Genomic DNA, 20,985 nt, shown 5'->3' on the forward strand with positions numbered 1-20,985 from the left:
TTTTAGACTGTGTAGTCGTGGCATGTTTTTTAATCCCTAAACCAGCCTTCAATCCCCTGATGGCCCCTCCAACCCATCATCTGACACTTTTTGACAAGTACTTTGACAAGTTAACTCTCTCAAGAGCAGAGAGCTAACTCAGACTGGTAATCACTATGTTCAATACCAAGTGTTCAAGAACTGCTTGTTCTTCCTCAGAAACAACATTTCAACTCACAGAAAAACCCTCCCACACAGATTTTTCCATCCTACAACATGGTCTCATCTACAGGAGATCACCAATGTTTACTATCCTGTGCTTTCTGCCTGATTCTCACATACCTCAAAAATACACAATGAAATTCAGGGCCAGACAATAATCAGAAATGGTATTTCTTCACAGGAGAAATGAGCAGTTATTAGTTAATCTAAAACAGCTCTATCCCCAAATCCTTTCAAAGTAAACACACACTGTGATGATCACCACTGACGGCTGGTACTGTTCAAGCATTGCTTAGTGACTCCAAGAAAGAACTGTTAATGTTTTAGCAAAGGATTAGCTGTTTGTAGCTGTGGGTGAAAAGCATGTTCCAGCAACGAGGCACAGAAGGGCCCAGACTTGTTTGATGAGAGAATACTGCAGAAATTGGACTGTGTAGGTGAATGATGGGTGGGGGACAGGAGCAGGATTTGAACAGTTTACCTATAGACACAATGTATTGAGGGAGGGAAGAGACAGTGATTATACACCAAAAGAGTTGTTCTGCCAAGTACTCCTTTAGGCATCCCCTTAGATAAACCCTGGCTAATAGCACAGTGTACCAGAGCTGGCCCAAGCAGCAAATCTACTACACTGCAGCATAAAGGAACTGAGGAAGTGCAAGGCCCAAGCTGGAAGTCAGTGTGAGGGAACTGATGGAGGGAAGCTGAGAACCAGATGACAAAAGATTTATCAAAACACTACTAAAAAGCACATGTTTTGAACTAGTCACACTTTTATCCTATGAAACTAATGCAAAACATTCCCAATTCTTCCAGTCAGAGGTATCTTTGCCATTACAAAATGTTTGACCAAAACATACCTGAGTCAGAACATCCAGTTGTCCTATAATATGCTCCAGGGTATTTGCAAGATTGGTCTCCTCTTGCTGCTCGTTGTTCCTACCAGAATCCTGAGTTTGTGTTTTCTTTAGATGAATACCACAATCCATTTCTGACTGCTAGAAAAATAAAGAGACATGATCTGCTATTGCGATGCAAACAACTGGAGAAAGATTTCTGTTCCATGGAGGGTAAGTGGTAAAGGACAGTTTATGCTGGGACAGGCTATGCTACTCAAAACAGGCAAAGGAGAAAAGGAATTGTTCTTGCCACAGCTGGAAAAGGAAAAGCTTCTGCCAACTTGTCTGCCTGCCCCAGGTGGAGGGTGGCTTTCTTCTTTTCTGGGGTTTTGTGTGTGCTTTTGTTTGTTTTTAAACCTTCATGAGGAAAGGCAAACTTTAGATAGCAATCTTGAAGCAATCCTGCAAGGTTCAACTCTTATATGTGCAAAGAGCTTTGGTGTGCTCCTGTGGTACACAAGCACAGACTGCAGGTAAATGAACACTTACTGGAGCCACATGGAAGCACTACATCCAAATTACAAGAATTAAGTAAGCTACCACAAGAGGAGTGTGATTATTTCACTCCAGCAGAGAAGTTAAAGCCTCTCTACCATGTTTGGTAATCACAAGAAGGCAAAGACACTGTCCCACAGTTAAGTTCTGCAGAAGATGTTCCAATGTACATTGGAACAGTTTTGATTTAGTCATTTTGTTTATATCTTGAACTGGTTTTCCTCCTTAACAAGATTAAGAACAAGTTTACTTTGAAGTTTCAATTTAAACTGTTTTAGTTATGCAAGCCTGAATATTTCATTGAGAATAAATTGAGTTTTTAAAACACAAATAGATCTCTACTAAAGAACTTATTCTTCTTTCCTTTTCTTTCAAAATGGCATCTTTCTTCTAGAACAAACACTATTTGCATTATTTATCTGCATTACTGCCAGTAGAAGTAGTTCAGAGAAGTTTAACTAAAGGAGACAGTCAACTGGTTAAGCAATTGCTGACTTCAGTTTCTCAATTTACACTAGCAGAGAAGATTTAAATCTAAAGCCAAGATCACAGCACTCCAAACGTAGTTCTCCATGGCCCAGTGCCTGGTGCAGCTCCATCCCATGCACTTATTACTCACATGAAGTTTACAAATCAGCAAAGCAGCAAGGAATTCTGACATATTGAAAATGGTCTCTGAAAGTTCTCCCACATGTACTTTTTCTAAGCAAGAAATGATTAGTTGCTTCCACCTCTTCTGTCATACACAATATGAGGAATGCATTTCTCATCAGCACTATACTGATTTACCTGCCTGATGCCAGGAGGTGTCTGCACATGTGCAACTAAACTGCAATGAGACCTTAGAGGAGCTCACAGGACTTTAAGCCTCAAACTGTTTACTACAGTATGAATATATATATATAATGCACATATATGCATACACAAAATGTATATACATTTCCAAAAATAAGTATACATAAACACACCAACCATTCTTCCAAACCTTGCCAACCAAACCATCCTCACACACCAGGCATCACAAGGACAGTTTTGCGTAAGGAGCAGGAAAGGAAGAGAAAGGTTTAAAGGATATGTATAACAACTGCTTCACAAGGATCACTCTGCTCCACCACAGGCTTGGGATGCAGCTGGGTATCAGGTGGTACCAGCCACACTAGCCTCTGCTAATTTGCTTCCTCCCACTTGCTTGAATAATTTGGATCATCTGCAGGCCCTAGTCCAACACAGCCCACACTCCAGGTTACCCAGAACGGTCTCGGCATGGGAGCCACACGCAAACTTCTCCTGCGCTGCAGGTAGCTCAGGAGCCACGTGTTGCTCACTGATGCATTGATTTAATCAACTGAAATACATTCTTGCAGATATGAGACAAAGCCAGCCTTACAAACCTGCTATTTGCTGTTTAAATTTAAAAGAAAACCAAACAAAACCCAAAACCACTGTTTTCAATGAGTAATTAGCATCAAAAACCGTATTTTCTTGCTCTTTCAGGGCTGACTAGCCTATTCTGATGATGTAACTTTAGGCCAGTCAAAGATGGCACAGCAGAAATTTGAGTGAGCTAACACTGCATACAACCTGCACTTAAAAACCCCAAATGATGATGAGCTATCCACTTCAAAATCCATTAGAACAATCTGACTCACAGAAGCAGAAAAATGTACCAACAGATCTTCTCCCTCTTTATAGCATATGTCAGACAGCTTTTCATAAAAAGCTTCTGGGTTGAACTCAAAGTAGATACTCTCTTTGCTATGGTCCACAAAGTTTAAGTCTGGCATATTTGCAAGGGCAGTACTGCAGAGATGTTCCCACACTTAATGCTTTAGGGGTCAGGTGGTCTCTCATCATGTCAAGCTGAAGCTAGGGGCAGAGCTGTCAGATGCCACATTCTGCTGCTCAGCTCACAGCCTATGTGCCAGCCCCACAAAAACCCAAGCAAACCACCTCCAGCAAGGCCACACAGGCTCCTGAAGGCAACACTCCCAAGGACAGAAGTATATCTACAGTCAAAAAGAGAAGCATGACAATATGGTATACTGTCCTATTTCAAACACCACAGCTGCTTGAAAGGTTCCTTACTGCCCATCATCATCATCAAGATAACCCATAGCTAGAGCCTCCAGCAACAAGGTTCTGAGTTAGTTCATCTATCTAAACTAGGCACACAGCCAGCCAGCAAATAAACACTATGTCAATGTGTCATGGCAGGGACTTCCAAAAGGGAGGCTTTCAACTCACCAAGGTCTTTCAATATTCAGTGCTAGGAACAAGCACCCACACCCACACCTACAGAGAGCACTTTGAATTGCTGTGCACAAACATGCAGAGAAACTAAAGAGAGTTTGTTCCAGCTTCACACTCATCTCACCTGCTCTGATGGTCTCAGGCTGCAACCTGAAGTCTGGGACCCATTAAAGAGTGGCCCTATATACAGCATTTGGCACACAGACATGTCCAGTGCAAGGCAGAGCTCCCTGGAAACATCCACGAACTCTCAGCGGGACACACACAGGAACACTGCAAGCTGCAAATGCAGCCTGTGATGTACTGAGCTGCAAGAGGACAACAGCAAAGATCAGCCAATGGTCAAGGGACACACACACTGGTGCATCTCCAAAGGCACATTACCTTCCTTTTCACAGGTTACAGCAGTGTTCACATCCACTTGGATCAGATTCACTAGACTCAACTCCCTTTTTCTGAAGGGGCTGAGGAGACTAAGTAGGCAGTTCTGTAATGGCACTGCTAGAAGCACATCCTTCTGCTACCAGACAACAGAAGCCCTGTGAGCAGAGGGGAACAGACATACTATGGCCTTCCTACCATGGCACTAAGGAGACAAACAGGGTTGGGGTTTTTTTTTTAATCCTTTTGGGTTTTTCATGTCAAAGTCTCCAGTTTTTTCAGTCAAGGAAAGCTTTGCCTGATAAGAAAATACAGGCAGGACCTGACAGGGCAGATGCTGGGGCATTTTACAACTATACTAAATCTAAATGAGCACTCAGAATTTTGTTCGACCTTAATTTTAGAAACCTGCCAAACACTCTGATAAGCTCAAATGCTTCTCTCCATTAAAAATTGGAAAGAGACCGCAATGCTCAGAGGGACAGGCTGTATGCCATAAGCACCACGTGGATGTCTGTCGTAGCTCAGGTACAGCAGTGACAGGGGCTGAAGCTGTGTTACCAAGGCAGTAAGGAAAGCTTCCAGATTTGACAGGGATTGTGGGGTCATTCAGGGGAAGCTTTGTCCTCTAAATTTTAACAAGAAAGAAACGTTTGGAAATTTTCCCTCAATAGCCAGACTACAACCTATACTTACCACTACCTTAATGGCCAGTGCATTTGAAATGAAGTATGCATTCAAGTGAGGAAGAACCAAATTGTCCCCAGACTGAAACATTTCCAAAAGCAGACTAAATCAGTTCCTGTACTAAGAATGAACAAGAAAACCCTTGCAGGACAGACTACAGTCACCCTTCTCCTAATGGCAATCTATATGGAGTGAGCCAGCCACCAATGATTTAAATTCTAACACATTTAGACAAACATTACCAAAATATAGAATTGTGTCAGTCCCAGCACCAATGAGCATCATGACTACTACAGGGAGAGACACCTGTGCTCTCATCTGACTCACCTGCAAGGTAAAGTGCCAGCTGAATCCTGGGGACAGGCACCAGAAACAGTGACACTGCTGCAGAGGTTTGATTTATGATAGTCAGAGTTCAAGTGTGCAATTTATTCAGCACAACCAAATGCATTTGCCATTAAATATCTTATTACAACATCTGTGTATTCAACACTGGGAGTACAGCAAGGAGCAGCTGAACATTAAAGGAAGAATAGATGAGCAGTTCCAGAATACAATACAGCTCTCAGTGACAAAGGGAAAACAGAAGTGATTTATTTATAGCAACCACTTAAAGACATCACAGTGCAACTACTTGGGGGAAGGGGAAAATTAATCAGCCTTCATTCCAGAGGTCTCTTACTGAGCCTTTTACGAAAATTGTTCTGGTTAAACAGCATTCTGGCCAGCAATTATAGTGCTGCTCAGGGGTGGGGGGCAAGTATTATCTACACATGTGTATCCATAGTGAACTGCAAGGGACAACTGAAAAAAAAGCCATTTTGCTTTTAAAATGGTGATATTTAGAAGATATATTGATACAATATCAACCTGTCTGAATTTTACATCTGCTAATAAAATGTAGGATTCTTATCATTCAACCCAGAGGAAATATTTCTTTTCCCTTCTTCTCACCTCTCTCCACTGGAAGGGAGGAACTGAGTGGTGTGAGGGGAGCAGGTTCAAGGGACCTTTAAGTCCCTTTAAATCAATTTCCACAGTGCATCTACTGTTTTGGGGATTTTGTGTTTGTGCTGTTTGGTAGTTTGTTTTTTTTTAAAGGTACATAATGTTGTCAAGAATTAATTTTCAAGTATCTAGAACGACATTGTTCCCTTTACATACATACATACAATGTATTCAATACAGATATTCAATGCATAAAAATTCACTAAGTGCAATTAAGTTCACTAACTCAGCTGAAAAAAAATCCCCTAAAACCAGAAAACTCACAAAGGTAGTGTACACTGCACATTTGGACCCCAATTCTACTAACACAAAGAAGAGAGAAATGCCATTAAAAGTCACGACGAGTGACTTTTCGACAAGTCATTTTCACCACAGGTAAAGTGATATTCTAAATGTATTCCCGAAGAGCAACAGTGACATCCAGTGGAAGCATGTTAGCGTCAAGGTAAGCTCCACAGGCAGGTTAGACGGAGTACACCATGCTAGATTGGAGGACTCATGAAAAACTCAGAGGTAGACTCAGCTCTCCCTGCTATGTACAAAACATCATTGACACTGAACACAGCTCTCTGAGCACATTTCTCTAGCCCGGAAAAGCATCCCCTCTTCAAGACAGCACTGAAAATTCTGGAGCAACCACATTCTTCAAGACTTGCATTACTCCACATCTACTGTCCAGATCAGCATAGGGTAACAAGTAGAAATACGACACAAGTTAATCGTGAAACAATTTACAGGACCATTCATCCCTGCTCACCTCTTAATTCATGATTCAAGATGCAGTAATGTAGGGAATTTGGAAGGGGGAGAGAGAAAAAAAGAGATGGAAGGTGAAAAAAACATTACTTAGCTTTTCTTTTTGCTTCACATCAAAAGGAAAGTTGAGTTTGATATGCAAGAAGCCAGAAATTATTTATGCAGAACTCTCCTCCCTATTTGTGCTACTAAAAATGCCAAGTTAAACCACCAAAACTTGGCACCTCTACTGCAACAGCCATGTGTTGCCATAGGCCACTAAATATTAAACTTGTGATAACCTCAAGAAGAACTGGAATTAATAGGTACATCTCAAACCCCTTTAAATCCCAAGGCACTCTTATGCCAAAGCCTAAGTGAACCCCTGGCAGAGACAGGTAGATGAAGGAGGTTTGTATATTTTAAGGGAAGCAGTATCATAGCATTGAGCTCTGCTGACCAAGCTGCCTGGAAGGAAACAAACAAGGGAAACAGTGGCCAGCTAAGGTACTCACACATAAAACCAGCCCGTCCATCCAAGCTGCATTTGGACTGACATTTTATACAAAAAGTAGGAAGATTCCCAAGGAGGAGCATATCTGGCATAGGAAGAAATAGAAGTCACAGTTCCTGATAAGCTCTGGCAAAGGATATCACCACAACCCAACACCAGTAAGGAATCTTAGAGCTTGGGTTTCCAAATGATTAGTAATTAATGCAACACTACAGTAATTCACAATGTTACTAAGAAGTGATAATAGCAACTATCCTCCTCCTTTCCAATATGAGTTACATTTTAAATAGCCTAAAAGCTCTCTACAAACATTGAAGAAAAATGGAAGTTTTGCACGTACTGCAATTCCAAAACGCACAAATGGAATTCCTGTGAAGAATGAGAAACAGTAATGCCAGACAGGAAAAGCCCAGTGAAAGAGTGCAAGAACAGGTAAAACAAAGTCTGCCAACTGCTAAAAAAACCCACAAAGCAGGTCTATACTTCTAGAGAAGGAAAAGCTAAGGGCAGCCTTCAACATTTTAAATTTGTATTTTCCTGCTTTGCTTAGGCATTTTACCTCCCTTAACCAATTCTCCCCTTCCAGCAGTCCTAGTGCTTTCTTAGGGGATATGGTGTTCCAGAATTCAGTATGGCATAATGAAGCTTTGTTGTAGAGGTGATGCTCAGCTGTCTATCCTAACACATGAAAATCTCAAAGGAACAGTTTTGTGTGGAAACAAGTCACTAGAGGAACCAAGATATATATGAAAACCATTGGTAAGAAATTACACCAAGAATTGAACTACTGCTCCCTGGTCCTGTTTTTTTGGGAAAAACTCCCAAGAATAAGCAGCCAAACACCAAAACAAAGTGTTTATCCTCAGGCATGGGTTATCCTGCTACAGGTTCTTTTACACCAAAAGCATCAGTCTCCGAGGCAAGACACACACAGTGATCTCCTGAAGTGTCAACAGCTTTCAGCTCATGCCTTGCATCAGAATAACCTGCCTCTTTGCAATGACATAGGTATGTATATGTTGTATAACACACATCATGTGCATACCTACATGTTACTTACGTATAAAAATGCAAGCCATGTATATATACACATGCACACACACACACCCTAACACACCCACTTGTTATTACTCTTACTTGAAGTCTGGGTTTTAGCAGAAAAGTTTGGTACCTTATAAACTTTTAAAGCCTGAGCTAACTTCATCCCTCTCAAAGCTGACACAGAATAGCAGCTTTGAAAAAAATACAAATCTTGCCTCTGTCTCTTCCCTTTGAATTATGACTCAAGCATTAAAGCAAGCCACAGACAGCAGCAACCTAAGTGCGAGAATTTACATTAATTAGCCTGAGATGCTGAACTTAAAAGGCAATTTTTATTCTGACCAATAATGGCTTGTCAGGACTTGCCTTATTGTTCCAGAGTCTTAAAGAACAAATCTATTCTCTGCAAGATGACAGAAATTAAAAGCTGATCCTCTTATTTCTGAAAAAAATCTTGTCAAACCAGAACACAAGAGAAAACAGTTGTAGCAGTACAGCTGCTCCTATTCACTAAAGGGCAAAGCTGTTGCAGGTTGTTGCAGCCATTCAGAGCCTCTGGGAAAGCCAAGCTGAGAGTGCCTATACCCTGCCTTTTACTCTCTCTCATGTTCTTCATCAAGACACTTGTCCTGGCACTACACGACCTTGGAAAAAGTCCCTCTCCAGCTTTCCTGTAGGCCCCCTTTATGTACCAGAAGGTGTTCTAAGGTCTCCCCAGAGCCTTTTTTTCTCCAGGCTGATCTGCTCTAACCCTGTCAGCCTGTCTCCATTGCAGAGATGCTCCAGCCCTCTGTTCATCTTTGTGGCCTCCTCTGGACTTGCTCCAACAGGTCCATGTCCTTCTCATGTTGGGGCCCAGAGCTGGATGCAGCACTGCAGGTGAGGTCTCACCAGAGTGGAGCAGAGGGGCAGAATTCCCTCTCTCAACCTGCTGCCCACACTGCTTTGGATGCAGCTCAGGACATCTGGTTTTCTGGGCTGCAAGTACATACAGCTGGGTCATGCCAAGCTTCTTGTCAACCAACATCCTCTAGTCTTTCTCTGCAGAGCTGCTCAAAATCTCTTTTCCTCTGTTTTGCTGAACCTCTGTCTTCTTGCAAAACAATTACAAGGCCACATCTTGCAACAGGCTTACATAAGTGGCTTCCTTCAGAGAGAAGAACAAAGGTTAGGCAGCTATGGGCAACCCTGTGCAAATTCCTGCTCAGGAAGGATGTGGGGAAGAGCTCCTAAGCATCCTGTGATCAGCTGTAGCAAGGCTCCTGCTCAGCCCTACAACACTTCTGCTTGGACAGCTAAGCAGGGTAGAGAGCAGTGGAAACATCTTGAGCGCTCATCACACAGTTGTTCTTATAAGTAAATCATCTACCTACCTATTCCAGAAGGAAGACAAACATACACCAGACTAAGGCTTCCTGGAGTGAGAATCCTCAGAAAAGCAAGGTGACAAGCAAATCAGGACAAAAAATCATTTTGCAGACGACATCTATCCTGAAGGCTGAAGGTTGGATCTCTGCTGTTGAATACAGGATTCATCACTTAACAAACTTGAAAATAAATAAATAGAAGGGGATGGAGGAGCTGCAAACAACCACCCACGTTCACATCCAGTCGTGAAGAGTTGCAGCTCTGTGTAATGAAACTTCTTCCCAGGAAGGGATTTCACAGCAAGTGAAAATAAAAAAAAAAGGACAAAAGGATTCACAAGTATTAACAGATGCCAAAATTAGATACAGTTAGCAATTTGGAAGCCAAAAGGTCAAAAAAAAGGCACATCTGGCCCATGAGTAATTCAGGAGGAATTTGTTTACACAAGGACAGTGTCTGAGAGAATGAACTGCTGCAGTCAGCATGGAGACCATGGGCTGAGCACAGGAGGCACCCGAGGTCACCCAACAAAACGGAACCAGCAGAGGAGAGAGGTGGACTCAATCCTGGACATTCAGTTATAGGCCTCTGCCAACTTTATGATCAGATCATGTTTTCTGGAATTAGCCTATTCAACAGGATTATTTTGGAAAATTTACCACTGAAGAAATAAGCACAGTCCAAGGCCTGAAGAAAGTTTTTGACCCAGCAGTGTAGGAAGAGGCCTAAATGTCAGTCTTAACCAAAAGATGCATTTTGAGTCACAGGTTACTTACTTGTTTCAAAGTCCTCTCTGCTGAAGCACTGCTTCACTTTATGAAGGTCTGATACGCTTATGAATTTGGTATCTCCACAACTGAGTGCCATTTAACTTCAAAGGAGCTAGAGATATTAAAAACATTTGTGGTCTGGAATTTTAGAAGAGCAGAAAGAAATCTCAGCAAGAGTGTCAGAGGACAGCCCTGCACCTCTGCCCATGTCTTCCAAACTGCACTACCAAGGGATTACCAGCTTTTGAGCCTACCTGCACATCCACTCATGTGAGCAGGTCTGAGTCCTACCAGGAGCTCAAAAGTAAGCTGCATACTTATAAATTGTGTGGTTGCAGAATTTACAACTGAAGAGGCAGGAGAAACACTTCCCCCATCACCTGTAAGCTTATGTTCTGCTGCACCCATTACCTCTCACCTGGATGCCCTTAGTATGAGATAACCAGACCACACACAATCCTTGCAGCCTGTACATTTCACTGCCTTTTGGCCATCTGAAGCCCCCACTCCCCCTATCCAAGACAGCTTTGCTGCTGAGGTACTGCAACACAAACAAGCTTTAAGGTATTTTTTTTTAGAAAGCAGAGGCTTAGGCTAAGGTCTTACCAGACTCCTCCTTTGCAAAGTAGTATTTTGCACAAAGTTACAACATGCCTCCAGAAGGTTTGTTTAAACTTTAAGCAAAGAATCTCTTTATCAATGAATATTCCCTATTTTCCATAATATCACGTGGAAAAACTGTTTACCCTCTTTGCTTATGCTACAATGCTTTTATTCATAATTTTCAGAGTACAAATTTAGATGAACACCCAAGCACTCTCTAACAGTCCATGTGACATCAGCCATTCAGCATTTACTCACAACACTCGACCATACACAGTCGACAATAACAGCCAATCTGTCAGATAATGAAACACATGTTCTTGCACACTCACTTCAGCTGTAACTGCACATACAAAGCTTTCCTAGCATTTGTGAAAAAAAATAAAAATCCACCACCAAACCCCCAAAATGAAACACATTATCTGCCCTCTCTGGACAAAATAAATTGTATGATTAAAGTTTTCACAGCATACTAGAACTGTGAACACATCTTTTGGTCTGATCCTACACAGCTCTTCATACAGACAGACCCAAATGCTTAGTTACTGACCCCAGGCAAGCATAAGATCCCACACTTTTGAAATAACATCCAAAATCCATACCTCCTATTCTGACATTCCTTTAGGTCATCAGCATTCAATATTGCAGTCCTTTAGATTCTACATCAAAGCAAACCCACCCATAGGAACAAAACACAGGACTGCAAGACTTCATTTCTTCCCATCAGCTTCATACCACACACATCACAAGTGCTGGCCCTTAACTTTTCAAGATGATTATGCAACACTTAATAGCAACAATTGTTAGCTTCTAGTTTAAGAGAAAGCATTTATTTCAAAGCTTCTACTTCTGGTCTAACATCTATAGTATCACACCCATGCTAACATATTTATAATTCACTTCTGACAGCTTCAGTGTTTTATCATGCTTTCATGTCTATGGTTTTAAGCCACATGACTGCAAATCCTGCTCATTGTGACCTTCTCTTTCATTTGCATTAGTCCTTGCAAGACCAATTTTACTTTCAAAGCAAGATGCATCTCCCGAGTCTCATACATTTACAGAAAACACAAACAGATGGGCAGAGCAACTTTGAAGTTTACATCTATTGTTGCAAACAAGTCCAATATCGATTCATCAAGAAATTGAACCAACTGCCTGAGAAATCAGCATCTTCTAAAGGCTCCAGTCTCCCTCTGCCTCTGGAAGTGAAAACTGATTCAGAGCATGTTAGTCTTCAACCTCACCAACCTTGACAATGTTTCAGGACTCTTAACCCACAGGTTATTTAGGATTCTTTTTCCTTCCTATTCACCTTTATGACAAATTAGTTTTGAAATCTGTGTTCAGTTATTCTTTCTCACCACTTGCACGTAAGTCTTATTCTCCCCACAAGAAACCAGATCCTGCACCAAGTGGTTTTACATAGCCACTGTTTTCATTAGTATTTGTGCTTTCGTTACATTTAACAATAAAATTATACAGCTACACAAAAGCTTAAGTTCTCCTTGGAAAAATATTTTCTCTGGGACTTAAGGGTAAAAAACGATTCAAGATGTGTCAAGTATAGTGTTCACATATTTCAGGGGTACCAAAACCAAATAATAACCTACATGACTATTTTAAATGCAGTTACAACCTGAAATATCTGCAAAATCATGGTATTATTCAAGAAGAATTCTGGCTAACACGACAGTAGAGAAAGATGAAGCAGCTCCACTTTTCATTGAACAAGAAGGTTACCTTGGCACAAAATCAAAATCCACAGGTGTCAGTTTCAGATTTGCTTTTCATGGGAAAAGTAACCACCTCAACTACACAAACCCCACCAAAATAAATAATGCATTATTAAAAAAAGCAAACATTTGGCTTAAAACAAGAAGGAAATTAATATATAGTGAAATTTAAGTCCTGCAGTGAGTCATAGCAGTGACAGCAGAGCAGTGACAGCAGAGCTGTCACTTTATTTATTCCCAAATAAAAATATTGCTATGTTTGACAGATAACAAGTTTAGTAGCCCAGTAAAGAAAATCTAAGTTGATAAGATCAAAGACACTGCCACAGAGCAAGAGATGTGGGCTAGAAGCTTACCCTTCAGTTGGGGCAATGTCACTCATGCATAGACCCCCTGGCTCACAAACTGCTTATTAGCTTACAGCTCACACTGAACAAGATTTACCAAAAACCAGTCACACTAATAACATATTGCAGAATCCTATAAGTATACACAAATGTATCAAAAATGTCCAAAGATTGACAAGACAAAATACAGAACTTGAAATTAATCATCACCATGTGCAAAAACTGTAACTCAAATGGGCAGCAGCTTTAAAGGGTCACTCTCATAACAGCCACAACACCCAAACATCACTTCTACACTTGTATCAGTGCATCACACCGAGTTACTCGGTGGATCTATCCCTCAGATACCAGCAGAACTCAAACGTCTCTCAACACATATTTCAGGGAACAGATATGAACTGATGCCTCCAGGTATGCAGGAAAGAAGCTCCAGTACAATATATCACCTGTTTGTCATGTGTTCAGCCTATGCACAGTGACTTCATTTGCCTTTGCTGATTGTCAGTGAAAAGATATTGTGAACACTATCAATTTTCAGGACTGACACCGTCCTAAAGCATTCATATCAGTTAGGAAAACCAACTTCAACTGTTGCTCACACCTGCTTTTTGTGAATGATCACTCAAGCCTACCACACATTCTTAAACACAGGCTGTTAATAAAAAACTGCATCTATACATGCACTAAATGCATTTCCCTTTTTAAAATCATTATAGATAATTTTCCTATAAAGTAACTACAGTTAAACAATAGCAAACAATACAAGATTGGTTAAAAACAGGTATCTTGCAGCTCAAATACATACCAAGGAAAGATGGTTCTATAGTTCAACCACCTGAAAGTCACATGCTCTCAAGCTGCAGAAAGGGTTCCAAAAAGGAACTCTACATGATTGCTGTTTGCTGACCTACCCCAGTGTGATGGGTCCCATCCACACTGCTGCCAAATTTCTGTGTTTTCACTACATCACTGTCATCTGCTGCATCAAAGTTAGTCTTCCAGACCATCACCTGCAGAAGAAAGATAATTCCATTAAAATTTTCCATCTAAGTTTCCTTGAAGGTCAATTTTGTTAACACATCAGAGAAGAGTCAGCAGATCCACACAAAGTTAACCTAGGAAAGCTTTGCCATTGACGAAGGATGCTATTTGCAAATATGCTACCGAATACAGACATAGCTAAACTGAGTTCTCAAAGCATGATCTCTTTCAGCATTCCTTGAGTCAAGAACATCATGAAACTAGAATGACTTAAGGAACTTTAAAACAAAATGCAAATATATTCAGAATTACAACACTAAGCACAGTATTTTATCTGTCACACGTCAACCAACTAGTCACTGGTTTATCATGAAATTCATTCCCAGGTAAAGGAGAGTTAGTACTCTGAGACCAGCATTAGAGACCTTGAGCTAGTTTGTCAGCTGAACACAAGACTTAAATCTCACTTACAGCACCTGCTCTCCATAACACAGTACTGATTTCAGAACAAAGGCCTCTAAAACATAAATTACTTCAACATACCAAGAAGAAATCTATGGAGTAAAACTCTTAGCAGTGGCTCTACACATCTAAAGAAGTTCAAGAGCAATCAATCAACTATTTCAGAGGTCTGAAAAACACAAGAGCCCAGGCAGCTCACCTTGGTTATCAAGATCTAGCCAGTGGCAGGTCAGGAGACAATTGCCTGTAATATTCAAGGCATTTCATCACAGCCATTTGTACACCCACCTGACTTATTCTCCAGGAGCAGGTGGCTCAGAAAGGCACACAACAAGGGCCAAATATAGGATAGTATTTCCTCTGTTGTACATACCCATTCCCAGACAATCCAGTTGAAATGCTGCCTCAGTAAGAAAAGTCCATGTTTAATTTCTCTCACTATACTGAATACTTTCTCTCTCTTTGATAGCAGAAAGATGCCAAGGAACAGTAACAAGGCACAAACCCATCAAATTAAACTGGTCAGATACCTGTTCATCAGACCCTCCGGAGGCGAAGAAGTCTCCAGCTCTTGAAAATGCTACACATGTAGCTGGGCCCTGCAAACAGATTTAAAAGATAGCTTTAAATAAAATGTGAAAAAACCCGAAGTCTTACAAAGCTCTGTTCATTACAACTGTGCAAGATACTTCTCATTTGACATCAGCAAACGAAAGGCAAAATTTTTGAAGCCCTCACCTGTGAAGTATGTGAGCCACAATTAATAGACTAAGCTTGCTGGCACCTACCATTTCCCACACTTTCGCTCCCAGTTTAAGATACCCACTTTTCAATACACATGGCATCAAGACAGAAACTAAACCAAGTTTTACACCTTCAGGCTTTTCCTTGTTCCCCCTCAATCATTCCCACTTCCCTTTAGAATTAGAAATTGCTAAAACTCCTGTCCAAAGCCATCAATTTGCATTAATTACTTTGGCCACAGTTAGAACCATTTTAAACAATCTGTCCAAGCAGAGTAACTGAAGGGATAAGACTCAGTATTCAGGGCAGAATCCAATCACTCATTTTGTCTGAGACTTGGCAGTCAAGAAGCTCACATATTTCTCAGCACAGGAGGAAGAAAAAGCCAAGGCTACCACCTGAAGAGCACTGATGAAAACAACTTATTAGGTTTATGTGGCAAGGTTCTGGTAGTGGGTGGGCTACAGGGGAGGACTCTTTGAGAAGCTGCTGGAAGCTTCCCCCATGTCTGGCAGTGCCAATGCCAGTCAGCACTAAGACAGACCAGCCACTGGCCAAGGCCAAGCCAGTCAAAAATGATAGTAACTCCTCCAGGAAAACATATTTAAGAAAAGGTTATCACACAGAAGTAGTAATTGTGGCCAGAGTGAGAATATGTGAGAGGAACAACACTGCAGACACCAAGGTCAGTGAAGGAGGGGGAGGAAGTGCTCCAGCTGCTGGAACAGAGATTCCCCTACAGCCCATGGGGGTGCACACCATGGTGAAGCAGCTGTGCCCTTGCAGCCCATGGAGGTCAACAGGAGTGGAGAGATCCACCTGCAGCACATGGAGGAGAATATGTGAACAACACTGCAGACACCAAGGTCAGTGAAGGAGGGGGAGGAAGTGCTCCAGCTGCTGGAACAGAGATTCCCCTACAGCCCATGGGGGTGCACACCATGGTGAAGCAGCTGTGCCCTTGCAGCCCATGGAGGTCAACAGGAGTGGAGAGATCCACCTGCAGCACATGGAGGAGCCCCATGCTGGGCCCCAGTGGATGCCCGAAAGATGGTTGTGACCCCATGGGAAGCCTGTGCTGGAACAGAGTGCTCCAGCTGCTGGAACAGAGATTCCCCTACAGCCCATGGGGGTGCACACCATGGTGAAGCAGCTGTGCCCTTGCAGCCCATGGAGGTCAACAGGAGTGGAGAGATCCACCTGCAGCACATGGAGGAGCCCCATGCTGGGCCCCAGTGGATGCCCGAAAGATGGTTGTGACCCCATGGGAAGCCTGTGCTGGAACAGCCTGTTCTTCAGGGACTGCACCCTGTGGAAAAGGACCCACACTGGAGCAGTTCATTGAACTGTAGACTCACATTGGAGAAGTTCATGGAGGACTGTTTCCTGTGAGAAGGACCCCACATGAGAGCAGGGGAAGGACTTCTCTCCCTGAGGAGGAAGCCACAGCAGAAACAGCATGTGATGAACTGACTGTAAGCCCCATTCCCTACAGTGCTGGGGGGGAGAAGGCAGAGAACTGGGATTAAAGTTAACCCCAGGAAGGAGGTGGGGGAAAGGTGTTCTTAGGATTTGTTTTACTTCTCTCTATTCTGCTCTGATTTTGATTGGCAATAAATTCAGCTAATTTCCCCAAGTCCAGTCTGTTTTGCCCATGATGGTAACTGGTGAGTGATCTCTCCCCATCCTTATCTCAACTCATGAGCCTTCATTATGCTTTTTCTCCCCTGTGCAGCTGAGGAGGGGAGTGATAGAGCAAGCAGCTTTGAGGGGCACCTGGCCTCCAGCCAGGGTCAAACTCACCACAAGAACATGTCACTGAGCAGCAGACAGAGCAGCAGCAGAATATACTGTATTTGTACACTGGCTTTACTGCATTCTGTAGTACTACCTGGAGTTTTGCAGAAGGCAGCTATTCTCTTTGGAAACCAACTAACAGGACAAAGTCATCATGAAGGGACATCCAAAAGCATCAGAAACAAAACAGAATCACTGCTTCATATCCTCTTATGCTTGGAACATGTGGCCAAGCAACAACAGAGGCTTCATACCAAACGGGCACCTGCAGCAGCACAGGAGAATGCAAGCAGCAGGCAGACACCCCTTTACAATACTTGTCATTTTTAAGCTGCATCTTAATATTCTATGCAGGTTTGTGTTAGGTGTCAGGTTTTTAATTGCAATACAGAAGGTTGGTTTAAATTACTTTTAGTAGTTTTACAGAAGAGATGCCAGAGTTAATGCATCCAGGATCATCTTGGCACAAACAGAATCATTTTGAAGAAGCCTCACTTTTAAAAGTCAGTTCTGAGAGACTTTAAATGCTGCTGAGTGCTGCAGCACTGCCTGAGTAGCAGCACACATTTCACACCACACTCCTATTTTAATACATTTTCAACCTTTCAGCAAGCACACAGGAGGATGCTCATGGAAAGGGTGAGGCAGGAGCTCTGAGATGCAGTTAAACAGAGCTGGGAGATTGCTACATGTGTTTGAGCACAGGCACAACAGACAAACTGTTCTGCCTAGAATAAACAGCTGAGGACCCAGACCAGGGAGTTTTGTGTCAGCTACTGAACATATTCCTTTGCAGACTGTTCTAAGGCAAGAGCTTTTGCCCAAGCGCAAATGGGTAGAGGCAGGAATGAGAACATCCAGAGGTTGCCTGTGGAGCTGACAGGTTGGGAGGGGTAGGAGGAAACACCAAAAACACAACCAGAAAAGCCACAACACCCATCAGAAAACTCCACCACACAATCATACACCTCCTGACAGAAGCAGTTATCCTCTTTTCAAGTAAGATCATGTATCTCAGAAGGTGATACAGAATGAGGAGAATCTTCTTGAGTTGGAAGGAGAGACTATTCTATCAGGAATTCACATCCTCCTAATGGGCATCACAGGGAAATCTCACATCCAGTTTGTTTCTGGTTACCCTTCTTTCTCTCCTTCGTAAAAGTGAACTCATCATTATAAATCCTGAAGGTAAACAAACACCCAAAGTCTGCATCTGGGAGAAGCACCCAACTTGCACTGCAACCTGCATCCCACAGTCCTGGGGGCTTCCAACTGGCACAAGGTTATGCCAGCAAAGCTAGAGCCTTGATGTGGTCACTCTCAGTGTGAAGAGTTTTAGCTTCCTTAAAACACATTAAAGTACTTCCAAATTATCATTTCAGGTGCAGTGATGTCAAAAGGTTTTGAGGCCTTCTAATAGCAGCATCTCACTGGAGAGATCTTGCCATAAATGACCTAGTAGCAGCAATTTCAAAATGCATGAGCAGTCATTAGTGTGACCAAGCTTGTTCAACTGATGCAGCAATAACTAGGTGGATATTTCAAACCAAAGACACTGCCATCAATCAGCTGAGACAAAGTGTGCCTCTGCCTTTATTCCCACCCACCTTCCCCAGCGTTCAGCTCTCCAACCACACTATTGGGAATGAAGGATCTGAAAAAAAAAATGCTAAAGCAAAAGACAAATAAACAGTAAGAAGGGGCAGAAAACTGCAGTGGTGAATACTACTCCAAGATAACAGAGCTGAGGATACAGAAGCTGTACCCTGTGTATAATAAACCAGTCAGAGTTAGGAAAGAAAAAAAAAGTAAGACAAAGTGTTCAGGAACAGGCACAAGTGAGGAACACTGGAGAGGAGCAATGTTTCCAAAAAATATTTTTATCAGTCTAAATATTTTAGAGTATTTAGACAAAATCTAGCACAACACAAATCACATCAAAACAGGCAATGAACTGACTCCAAAGTCATGGCATTCTGAAGGGAAAAAAAGTTCACCAGATCATGTTCCTCCCAAAATAGAAAATGATATCAAAAACTGAATGTGCCTTTATAAATTTAAAGAAAAGGAACAAACAAGTCTATAGACACAACATCCTCTACATCTTTGTTGACATAAATACAGTGAAACGCATTTTTGCTAAATACACTTACAGCACTCTGCCCGGATGTAACAGGTTTGCTATAGCAACATACAAATAATAGTTTGCCAAATACTATTGCAAGTTAATATAAACACACCAAACAAAAATAAAAAGCTACACTTGCCAGTGATTAGACACAGCCTAACCCCCATTTGTTCCAGGTAAGCACAGCAGAAATCCAACAGATTTCTGATGCAGTCCTGGTATGTGGCTGGAGGCTGATGAATTCAAATCTTCCTTCTTTCCCCCTGCTTTTAACTTACTGCCTGCATGGAAAGCATCAAAAAGTAACGGCTGCATATTCTTCTATAGAAGTTGTAGAGATAATTTTAAGCTTATTTCCCATGTAACTAGAACTTGTGGGATGCAGCAGACTTCTAAAGGATGACTCAGTTCCTTTCTGCAGCAGGATACAATCAATGGCCTTCTATTTGCATTTCCTGGAGGTTCAGAATTTCCAGTCTGCATCCCCAGTGTCCCAGGTCCTCCACACAAGCTGTTAGCACCAGTCCCCAAATTCCTGTATCTTCTTGGCTTAGACTAAACAGCAAGCTGCAGAAGAAATGGGCTGGACATTGAGACACATCAAGTCAGAAGTAAGGAAGATTTCTATTTAGCCCTCAGCAGGTCAACAACATGAGGCCTGTGAAGCTTTTGGGTATTTCAAATAAGAGTTTGAAATTACAGCAATAATTTTCGTGATACTGGGAGAAAGCTGCAGAAAGTTTGATGGAAAGTACAGAAGAGAATAAAAAAAGTCATCCACTGGATTTGTTGAGTGAGAAGAACATTGCCATTCATCAATATTTAACTCATCTCCTCTACAGAAAGAGTACCAGGCAGGGTGGAGAGAAGTCCCAGGCAGCCTTGAAAACAACAAAATGCTCAAACACTGGATGCAGTATGGAAACTGTGAGGAAAAAGGAACCATATAGAAGGAATGATAACAGCATTGAACCTGGTCCTTTGCAGCAGCATTCCCAGTGAGCAAGGTCCAGACAAGGTGATATGCATGGCATAGCAGCTGAAACACCAGGTGACAGCCCAATTCTAGCTGCACAGGTAGGTAAGAAAGGTGAGGTCCAGCATGTTACACAATTCAATTTATGTGCTGATGAGCCTCAGAGATAGATTAAACCTTCTCCTCATTTTACCACTTCCTACAAAGGACACTAGTGGCCACAAGACCTTTATTGCCCTAGCCAATTCACAGGTTGATCAGCTTACGTAAAACATTAAGTTTGGCCTTCCAAACAGATGTTCAGAGCTATTCTGAATGGCTTGAGAATGCATTAATCACCAAGAGAGATGGGATCCAAAGTCAGGACACAGATTACAACACTGAGTGAGTGACTGGCAGGATCCTAATAGCATCAGTAACAGCAGACACAGGGATGACATAAAACAACAGGAATAGCATCCCTGAACACAAAGCTTTCAAGGGTGGAGCTAAAAATAGATGTCTTTGAAATAAATACTTAAGAGAAAGGCCAAGAGTTTAGTTGGGAGAAATGGAAATATGCCTGGAGCACACAGTCACACCTGCACGCAAGCAGCAGACAAATGTGTACCATCCAAAAATAATGAGCAGATGATCACAGAGTTGATCACCCTTTCCTCTCCACAGAGCTGCTGGGGCACAGAAGGCTCATCCCTTAAACAACAGCAGAGCCAACACCAACTGTCAAGTCAAGTCAAGAGAGGCCAAGCTTTCAGGCTTCAGCTAGGAACAGGGTTAACATTTTGGCTTCAGCCTAACAGAAGAAACAAGAGTCAGGCTGGAGAGGGTCCAGGAATAAACCTGGAGAGTAGCTTAATGATGC

General features: G+C 42.1%; 1 protein-coding gene across 1 annotated transcript in view; it reads right to left on the minus strand.

Moving 5' to 3' along the window:
* POC1A (POC1 centriolar protein A) overlaps positions 1 to 20,985 on the minus strand; it is a 49,510-nt gene that overhangs the window by 11,635 nt on the left and 16,890 nt on the right. The window contains exons 8-10 of the mRNA XM_009081151.1: positions 15,009 to 15,077; positions 13,947 to 14,045; positions 1,062 to 1,199 (exon numbers count right to left, since the gene is read on the minus strand). Of these exons, the coding sequence (XP_009079399.1) occupies positions 1,062 to 1,199; positions 13,947 to 14,045; positions 15,009 to 15,077 (306 nt within the window). The remainder of the gene's footprint in view (positions 1 to 1,061; positions 1,200 to 13,946; positions 14,046 to 15,008; positions 15,078 to 20,985) is intronic.

Source organism: Acanthisitta chloris, unplaced genomic scaffold (genome assembly GCF_000695815.1).
Source record: "Acanthisitta chloris isolate BGI_N310 unplaced genomic scaffold, ASM69581v1 scaffold12428, whole genome shotgun sequence".
In the NCBI taxonomy this organism is placed as follows: domain Eukaryota; kingdom Metazoa; phylum Chordata; class Aves; order Passeriformes; family Acanthisittidae; genus Acanthisitta; species Acanthisitta chloris.